The sequence below is a fragment of the Hyalella azteca genome, unplaced genomic scaffold (assembly GCF_000764305.2).
Source record: "Hyalella azteca isolate HAZT.00-mixed unplaced genomic scaffold, Hazt_2.0.2 contig16419, whole genome shotgun sequence".
Lineage (NCBI taxonomy): Eukaryota > Metazoa > Arthropoda > Malacostraca > Amphipoda > Hyalellidae > Hyalella > Hyalella azteca.
The window spans coordinates 700-11,512 of NW_025946243.1; the positions used below are offsets into that span (position 1 = coordinate 700).

The 10,813-nt window shown below is 34.1% G+C and overlaps 2 protein-coding genes across 2 annotated transcripts; both read right to left on the bottom strand.

Moving 5' to 3' along the window:
• Window positions 1-376: 376 nt before the first annotated feature.
• LOC125179296 (A-agglutinin anchorage subunit-like) lies at window positions 377-2,227 on the bottom strand. The gene is made up of 2 exons (XM_047884888.1): window positions 2,185-2,227; window positions 377-937 (listed from the first exon to the last, which is right to left on the bottom strand). Exons 1-2 carry the CDS (start codon window positions 2,200-2,202, stop codon window positions 377-379), a joined length of 579 nt encoding a protein of 192 aa, XP_047740844.1. The 5' UTR covers window positions 2,203-2,227.
• Window positions 2,228-6,698: 4,471 nt separating this feature from the next.
• On the bottom strand, window positions 6,699-8,354 carry LOC108668846. Its single transcript, XM_018156101.1, has one exon. It carries the CDS (start codon window positions 8,352-8,354, stop codon window positions 6,699-6,701), a length of 1,656 nt encoding a protein of 551 aa, XP_018011590.1.
• Window positions 8,355-10,813: the final 2,459 nt, after the last annotated feature.

A 10,813-nucleotide genomic window follows, 5' to 3' on the forward strand; every position in this document is an offset into this window, starting at 1 on the left:
ACCACAACAGAAAATCGTCAGGAATCATCACAATAACCTAACACCATCGGCAATAACGACAACAAAAAATTCAACCACAACAGAAAATCGTCAATAATCATCAGAAAAATTCAATACAATCGCCATATACAACAAAAAGTTTAACCACAACAGAAAATCGTCAGCAATCATCACAATAACCTAGCACCCTCGGCAATAACGACAACAAAAATTCAACCACAACAGAAAATCGTCAGCAATCATCACAATAACCTAGCACCCTCGGCAATAACGACAACAAAAATTCAACCGCAACAGAAAATAGTAAGAAATCATCACAATAACCTAGCACCCTCGGCAATAAGCATCCTCGGCACTTCCCTCGCCGGAGCTTCCCTCACTCGCGCTCCCCTCGCCGCCCCAAAGGACGCCGCCGCCGCCGCGCGGACGCTCGACAAAAAATCCGCGNGGCTGAAGTTGGGGACTGGATGGCTTTGGCTGAAGTTGGGGACTGGATGGCTTTGGCTGAAGTTAGGGACTGGATGGCTTTGGCTGAAGTTGGGGGCTGGGAGGCTTTAGACGAAGTTGGGGACTGGGGAGCTTTAGACGAAGTTGGGGACTGGGGAGCTTTGACTGAAGTTGAGGACTGGATGACTTTGGCTGAAGCTGAGGACTGGATGGCTTTGGCTGAAGTTGAGGACTGGATGGCTTTGGTTGAAGTTGAGGACTGGATGGCTTTGGCTGAAGTTGAGGACTGTTTGGCGGGAGTTAAAGGGACTTTAGATGAATTTGAGGGCGGATGAAATTGCGTTCTAGCTGAAATTGAGGACGTTGAGCTGGAGCAAGGATTTCCTGGAAGGCTACGTGGAGAAATCTCGGTTTCTGAAATCGTATTCGATTCTTCATGGGTTGACCGAGAAACCATTGTTCCAGCAGATCCAGAACTGTCTCTTGATAGCTGGAAAGTTTGTGAATATAACATGAGAAAATGATTACATAATGGGTTTTTACCCCGCTATGATTATGAAATTTCGTTGCTTGAAATAATTACATACTATGATGATTCTGAAATTTCGCCATTATTCCTAAATTTCACTGCTTAAAAGCGAGTTTAGAACCTAAAAAACAAAAGCAATAATTATTCAAGATGAGTTAAAGTGATGTGAAACAATTTTAAATTGTGATGCTGATGCCAAAGGAATTTTTTATACCTAAAGGCATATACTTAGAAAATAAAAATAAATTACATGTACACAGTACCATTAATTGCAAATCAAAATCTGAAAAAATGTCAATAAAGAACCGTTTCTAATTATTGAAGAACTATAGTTGATTAAAGTACAGCAAATTATTCAGTTGTCAATGAAAAAAAAATTTCACACAAAAATATTGTACCAAAAAAATTTGACCACCCAAAAAATTTTTTGAGTCCAGGTGTCATAAAAAAATAAGCTACAAAAAAATTCGACCAGTCCAAAGAGTTTTTGGGGTCTCGTAAGGAAGGAATAATGCGATTACATTGCAAATAAAGAGTTATTGAGGAAAACCAAGCACACTTTAAGAGTAGTTCAGTTGACAATTAATAATTAATAAGACATATGAATACTGAAAAACTACATACCAGCTTCGTTTAACACCATGATTTTAATATAAGAAATTGTTGATCAATTTAATAACAGACTGAACTTTAGTAGGTATTTAGCCAAACATTTCTACAAATGCACTGAGAAAAATTAATACTGAAACTCCGTGTTTGAAAAAAATTGGCATTAAATTAATATCAATTAAAATTGTTCACTTCAAGCAAAATCACGAATAAAAATCTATGGATATAGCTTGAGTTTTAAATAAATTATTTACATGCAGAGGGATGGTTATGACGATTAGCCTCAAATCAATTAAAATACCAATAACTTTTTTGGTAAACAGAAGAAACTCTAACAAATATAATTGGGTAAAGAACAACACTACTACGTATCACATAATACAATAGCTGTAGAAATACAGAAATTTTCACGCTTATATATAGAGCAGATCTTACAAACCTCAATAGATAAATTCATAGTGTTTTCATATAAAAATATTTGATTATGTCATGATATACTTTTTACATTCTTTTCTATTTTCAAATACTGTATCACATAATGCAATAGCAGTATAAATACAGAAATTTTTACACTTATAAATAGAGCAGTTCTTACAAACCTCAATGGATAAATTCATAGTGTTTTTGTATAAAAATATTGTGATTAAGCCATGATATAGTTTTTTACATTGTTTTCACTTGAGACACATTAAAGAATTTGAAGGCAGTTCAGACATGAGTTGGTCCAAGACTTGGAGTTGATCACACGTCAGCTCCAAGGAGCGATTGCTCCGTTCAATGGATTGTCGACAAGCGTTTTGTTGAACCCGACGCAGAGACTCCTCGTGTCGCTCATAGGGAAGTTGATATGTTGATATTATTTTCTGCTGCAGCTTCCTCTTGCTTTCATCTGTGTTTAATTAACTAATTAATAAATTATTTAAATACAAATTTTATACTTAAGGATACACTGAAAATTATTATGGGTGGCAGTTTGATTTTAAAATTAAGGTGTTCAAGAATGAGAAATAATCAATTTTTAACCAGTTCTAGACATTGTATAAGAAGTGTAAAAAAAAATTCTAGTAAAAAATTGAGAAAATTTATTGTATGATATTGATATGTTGGAGACATGGCATTTTTCTAAGCTAACTAATCAGTATTACTTTATTTAGATCCAAATGTCAAGACATCCTAGCATCAAAGGTGAAAATTTTGGTATTACTACTATCAACTACTGTAAAATGGGGTGACTTGGACCATTTTATAGCTTACCTTTTTGTGATACAAACAGTTGCATAGTAAATATATAAAATATATTTTTATTGCAGCTGTTGGTTATCTCATGGTACCTACTTCAATAGCCAGCAGCAGCACAATTTTTATAAGGCAAAAACTTTTTGAGTTAAAGCGCTATCTTTTCTTAACTGTCAAATTGGTCCAAGTCACCCCATTTTAAGGTATTATTAAAATAACTTTGAGAAGTTATTCACTTCACTCTTTTTTTTCTCAATAAACTTGTCATCATCCAAGATCATTTAAAAAATAAATATTGTAACATTTTGAAATATAAAAACATTGTGACTGTCAGGTGACAATGTTGATACTATTCATCCCTGGATATTTCCTGATTGATGACAATATACCTCTTACATGACAATATAAAGAGAACTCATATACAGCATTATAAATGAAAAATATAACTCAGTACTCACTGCAGCAGTGAGTGACAGAGAGCGCATTTTCTTGTTGACAAAAACTTGAGGTCACGGACGAACAGACAGACGGACATGGCAAGCACAATAGTGCATTTTTTCCATAAATGAGAAAATGCACTAAAAATACAACACCTGAGCTAAATAATACATAGTACTAATATTGTAATCATTCTAACATAAAGAACATAGTGGCAGTTTTGAAAAAAAGTTATACATAGCATTAGAAATAAATAAAATGTGCTTACAAGCAGTAAATTATTATAGGTTGGCAGAATTTCTTCTTTCAAGCAGGTTTCATCGAAGACCAGAAAATTTGTTTTATTGAATAAAACAAATTCAATATTGAATAAACAAATAAAACCTGCTTGAAACAAGCAGTAAACTGCATGAAACTGACCAAGTTTTTGGTGTAGAAGTGAAGAACTGCGGTAATTGTGTGAAGTCAAGTTTCTAGTTGCCGATGGCGCAGGGTTCGCAAGACGAGGGATGCCGGGAGACTGAGACGAGTGAGTAGCTCTGTTCACAACAACATTTTTCAATATTTGTGTACTAAAACTAATAAGAAAATTGTCAATAAAACAAATTCTTTGGTCTTTAATATATATATATTTGTATTTTTTATACTTTTTTATTGCACCTTACGCCTGCTGCTTAATTCAGTACATGTTTATCTTTAAGATAATCACGTGCATTGAAGATAAAGTATATTAAGTCAAGATATTGCAAAGACATTGAATATTGTATTTATTTACGCATATAAGAAGACTTTTGAGTTTTGTGAAAGCTTATGTTGGGTTAATCAGTTTACCAAAAACAAGTTTGACTGTTTTTAGATAATGATTTTTTCTTTACATAGTATGTTTTTTAGCATAATATTGTGTCCGTTTGAGTACGTGTAAATAGTCTCGTGTATGTATATTTTGTTTAGCCTGTGTTATTTATCATAACCATGACTGATTAAGGCTCATAGTTTAGAACTCCAATATTTTCTTATATTTATATCACTATCCAATATTGTACAATCGTTCTTGATATTTTCTTACTTTTATACCATCATTTATGTGCCACTAATCATATCAGGATAAATTATAATCAAACTATTTAAGTATGCAATCTTAACTAGTATTCTAAACGCCTATTGCTGCATCACAGATAATCTATCTATTGTCTTCCAATTAGTATTGCGTTAATTAGATTTTTTATTACATTTGGAACTCTTCATAATAATTGGAATTCTTTAATACTTTGAACCCTTTAGAACTTTTGTAATACTTAGAATACTTCGAAGTTTTTATAATTTTTTGTAATACTTTAGAACTCCTTACAATATTTATGACTTTTCATTATAATACCTAGAACTCTTTACAATATTTACGTCTCTGTAATACAATGGAAATTATTTTTCATCTTATCCCCTCACCACAAATACCATTATTGACTAGACACCATTTTGACACCATTTTTGACACCATGATGACCATTTTTGACACCATTTTGACACCATTTTTGACACCATTTTTGAAAGAACAGTTTTATAAAGCATATTTTCCCAGGTAGAGTTAACGCTCACCATTAATCTCTGTTAATTTAAACTTAGAATTGCCTGGTATTGTGATTTTCATCCACTTTGATCAGTTTCTTTTTTGAAATTTAGTTTAATTTAATAAACAGCCCCAGGCCACGCGAAAATCTCTGCATATTTTCTGCAAATAATCTCTGCTGAATTTCTGCAAAAAATCTCTGCTGAATTTCTCTGCATGAAATCTCTGCTGAATTTCTCTGCATGAAATCTCTGCTGAATTTCTCTGCATAAAATCTCTGCTGAATTTCTCTGCATGAAATCTCTGCTGAATTTCTCTGCATGAAATCTCTGCTGAATTTCTCTGCANTAAAATCTCTGCTGAATTTCTGCAAATAATCTCTGCTGAATTTCTCTGCATAAAATTTCTACTGAATTTCTGCATAAAATCTCTGCTGAATTTCTGCATGAAATCTCTGCTGAATTTCTGCATGAAATCTCTGCTGAATTTCTCTGCATAAAATCTCTGCTGAATTTCTAAAAAAAATCTCTGCGAATTTTTGCATAAAATCTCTACCGAATTTCTGCATATAAGATTGTGTGTATCGGAACTCGAGTATAAGTGTGTCCTAATATGTGCCATTTCAATTTATATTTTATCTTTATTACTGTTTGTAAATGCAATAGTCGAACTTTCAGGCTTTCACAATAAATTGCGACGACTAAAAGATTGAAGTATGTAATACAATCATACAATCACTTGATTATATTATTTATTATTGAGATGGATATTGGTAGATATTATTTGGTTCATATTTACTTAATGTATGCCATTAATTATATCAAAACGTTTGCCTGAATGACATTTTTATAGATAAATGCATAAACAAGTTCGGTTCATGTAATCAGGTTGATATTAATAATCTTTTCCACTCACTGATCGTTCGACATTAGTTCTATAAAAAATAATTCATCTAAACTTGACCGTTCCCTTCAAGTTACGGAAGTGCATTGCTTTTTGGACAAAGATCCAATTATTTATCTGAATATATATAGAACCTCGCTCCATAATGANTACCTGTCTCTTATACACATCTAGATGTGTATAAGAGACAGGTATGATGGTGGTGGTGGGATGAAGGGGGTGTGTGGTGGTGGTGGTGGTAGTGGTGGGTGGAAGGGGGTGTGTGGTGGTGGTGGTTGGTGGGTGGAAAGGGTCGTTGTACAAGAAATAGCATTCAAGACCACTCATAACAACTAAACGAATAAATCAATACATTCGTATAAATAATATTATTTATATCATAAAATATTAACTTCCGTTTTGGAAATAAAAGAAAGAGGACAATTAGTAAGGACCAGTTTCTGGTTCTTAAACACAAGCAATCCTTATTCACGATGAGTAAGGTTTTACACAACAACGAAAATTCAAGTCTTCCTCTCATGTCAACAAAATGACGAAAAAAATTTAACTCTAACAGAGTATCGTCTGCAATTATCAGAAAAACAACACGATAGCCAGATACGACAATACAAATTTCAACAACAGACAATCGTCAGGATTTATCACAACTCAAGTAGGTACTCAACACAATCGTCATGTACGACAATGCAAAGTTGAACCACAACAGAAAATCGTCAGTAATTTTCGGTAATACTTTAGATTAAGTGCATCAGAAAAAAGGGTGTTTTTTAAGTATATGTTTCTGGGCTGTAAATTAAGAATCTGAAATCCGTATTTGGCGGTCGGCATCGGAAATTTTTAATGGAACCTGTTCCCAGCTGAACCTAACCTGCGAGGTTTTCGTTGATTGGCTAGGTTTTTCCGGCAGCCGGACGGCCTCCAAACATAGAAAAAACCTAGCCAATCAACGAAAACCTCGCAGGTTAGGTCCAGTTAGGAACAGGTNGCGGTTGAGTTTGTGGTTGATTTTAAATTGTTTTCATAACGTGGACGTTGCGGTTGAGCGATTGAATTTGGTTGAAGTGAAACAGTTTGCGGATTTTGGCTCCCGCTGGTATTTGATTTTATGTCCAAAGAGAAGAAATTGTTCGATGGAGCGACATTATTTACATCGCTTTTCCGAAATTCTACTACCGAATTTGTATTGATAGTAGATTTGCGTTCTGAAAATCTACAACCGGGACCAGAATAACTACAATCTTGTACAGCTTCAGAGTTCGATCCCACACTAAATTTCTGAACCTTAGTACTTTGCACATCCACAAACCTCGACTTGACTTCAATTTTGCGTTTTCGTCCCTTAATTTCATTTGATATTTCAGTCCATCCTTTGCTTTTTCTTCGGTGTATCCTTTGTTCTGTTGAATAACGATACTGAATTCGTGATACCGATCCCAAGTCAGGCTCGTAGTCAGAGCTCGTACTTGCGTATGAATTACACACATTGAAAGATGATGGTATTTCTTCACGTGAATATTGACTTGTGTTGGATTCTGATGAATATCTTGCAGAATCGTGATGATTGTGAGTTATTTCTTCGGAGTTATGAGTAACTACAGTTTGAATTGCACTCTTCTCATCATGAGTTATTTTATTTTGTACATTCATCCCACAACCTTTTGTAACTTCTTGATTATAAATTTCAACATTTAAATTAGCAACTGAATAACTAGTATTCATTTGCGAGGGATGTAAATAATTGGATTCATCTTCATGGTTTTTATACCCCAAACGCTGCGAGATTCTTCTCACGGAAGCACTAAGTTTATCATCAGGATGATATTCTGCTAGGATAGAACCACCAGGATTCTGTTCATTTTCTCTTAAAGCTTTTTCAACGTTTGTCCATCTCTCCATTAACTTTATCCTTGTTTCATCCACACTTTCCAGCTCTGGTGCATAACAAACGTGCAATAATCCACCGAAAAAATTCCTACCATCTAGAAATTTTTTAGCTAGTCGAGCTGCTCTCAAATTTTGATATTTAACAAGGAAAGCGTCCGTGAAAGGTTCTCTAGGATACTCAGTTAGAGTTCTGAGTTCCATTAACTGACCTCGTTTGAGGCACAAATTTTTGAGTTCCCTCGTTAATGAGACGCTCGGCACACCTTTAATTAGAAGATAATTAGATTCATCGGCCACGGTGTAGACTTTAACGGCTGTTAACTTGCGGCCTTGACGGTACTGTGGACGTGTTACGCAGAGGGGGACTTGCTCGTGGTGGGGGGCGGGAGTTAGGGGGACTTTGGCTGAAGTTGGGGGCTGGATGGCTTTGTCTATGGTTGGGGGCTGGAATACTTTGGCTGAAGTTGGGGACTGGATGGCTTTGGCTGAAGTTAGGGACTGGATGGCTTTGGCTGAAGTTGAGGAATGGGGGACTTTGGCTGAAGTTGTAGACTGGATGGCTTTGGCTGAAGTTAGGGACTGGATGGCTTTGGCTGAAGTTGGGGACTGGATGGCTTTGGCTGAAGTTGGGGACTGGATGGCTTTGGCTGAAGTTAGGGACTGGATGGCTTTGGCTGAAGTTGGGGACTGGGAGGCTTTAGACGAAGTTGGGGACTGGGGAGCTTTAGACGAAGTTNACTCCATTTAAATATTTTTTTTATCAGTGTATGAAGGCAGGAAAATGGTACCTACTTTGCTTAGTACAAAATTTTGAACTTCAAAACTGGCAAAAAGTCTATGGTTCTGACCAAGGACTACTACACACATTGTAATACTATTGTATGAAACAATTATGGGCATATCATTTGTTGATGCCACTAAAACACCAGCATTTTCATAGTGTAGGCGATCGCCTCTGCTAGCAGAGGCTGGACATAGGCTATGCATGTCCTGTGTGTAGTAGTCCTTGACCTAAAGGCATATACTTAGAAAAAAAATTAAATGTACACAGTGCCATTGATTGCAAATCAAAATTTGAATGAAACGTCAATAAAGAAACGTTTCTAATTATTGAATAAACACAGTTGATTAAAGTAGAGCAAATTATTCAGTTGTCATAAGAAAAATTTCGACCAAGCCAAAAAGTTTTTTGGGTCCAGTAGTTATAAAGAAAATAATGTACGAAAAAAATTTAAACAGACCAGAGTTTTTTGTGTTGGAAGAAGTTCTAAGGAATAATTCACCTGATGTGATTACATTTCAAATGCAAGAGTTATTGAGGAAAACCGAGCACAGTTTATGAGTAGTGCAGTTGACAATTAATAATTAATAGAATATATGAATACTGGAAAGGTATGCAGAAATGGGCATCAATTACCAGCCTTGTTTGATACCCTAATTTTAATATAAGAAATTGTTGAGCAATTTGATAACTATACTGAAACTCAATGTTTGAAAAAATTGGCATTAAATGTATATTGATTAATATTGTTCACTCTAAGCAAAATCGAAATTACAAATATTTGAATATTCCTTAAGCTATAAATGCATCATTTACCTGCAAAGGGATGGCTATGACAATTGCCCTCAAATCAATTAAAATATCAACGATTTTTTTTGGTGAACAGGAGGAACTCTAACAAATATAATTTAGTGCTGAACAACAACACTACTATCACATAATACAATAGCTGTAGAAATACAGAAATTTTCACGCTTATATATAGAGCAGATCTTACAAACCTCAATAGATAAATTCATAGTGTTTATGTAACATTTTGAAATATAAAAACATTGTGACTGTCAGGTGACAATGTTGATACTATTCATCCCTGGATATTTCCTGATTGATGACAATATACCTCTTACATGACAATATAAAGAGAACTCATATACAGCATTATAAATGAAAAATATAACTCAGTACTCACTGCAGCAGTGAGTGACAGAGAGCGCATTTTCTTGTTGACAAAAACTTGAGGTCACGGACGAACAGACAGACGGACATGGCAAGCACAATAGTGCATTTTTTCCATAAATGAGAAAATGCACTAAAAATACAACACCTGAGCTAAATAATACATAGTACTAATATTGTAATCATTCTAACATAAAGAACATAGTGGCAGTTTTGAAAAAAAGTTATACATAGCATTAGAAATAAATAAAATGTGCTTACAAGCAGTAAATATTAGTGTAGTTTGGCAGAATTTCTTCTTTCAAGCAGGTTTCATCGAAGACCAGAAAATTTGTTTTATTGAATAAAACAAATTCAATATTGAATAAACAAATAAAACCTGCTTGAAACAAGCAGTAAACTGCATGAAACTGACCAAGTTTTTGGTGTAGAAGTGAAGAACTGCGGTAATTGTGTGAAGTCAAGTTTCTAGTTGCCGATGGCGCAGGGTTTGCAAGACGAGGGATGCCAGGAGACTGAGACGAGTGAGTAGCTCTGTTCACTGCTGAAAATAGGAACTTATTTGATAAAATATAAAAAGAGTTTCATAAAATGGGAGTTTAATTACTAGAGTGTAGAAAGAACATCATAAAATATGAGTATAATGATTAGAATTTAGAAAAAAGTAGAAAAATATGAGTTTAATAACTAGAATGTAGAAAGAACATCTGAAAATATGAGTTTAATAACAAGAATGTTGAAAGAACATCACATAAAATATGAGTTTAATAACAAGAATATAGAAAGAACATCATAAAATATGAGTTTAATAACATGAATGTAGAAAGATCATAAAATATGAGTTTAATAACAAGAATATAGAAAGAACATCAAAAAATATGAGTTTAATAACAAGAATGGTAAAAGAACATCAGAAAATACTAGTTTAATTACTAGAATGTAGAAAGAAGTAGACTGGTCAAGAAAAAAAGAAGTAGGTATTTATGTTGGTGTCATAAGTTATAATTTTATGAATAATGCTGAACATTTTCTCATTTTAACTACAAGTTTCTCTCTCTCATATGCATTGAAACCTTAACTACAGAGAGAAAGAATAATTATTATAAAACATTTAGAAAGGATTTTTTACAACACATTGCACAACATTCCCACAAGACTTGGGTGAACTAATTAACTAATTAAATTAATCAGTAAGTTAATTAACTAAATAACCAGACTTAGAAAAAAGTAACTAAATGCTTACATC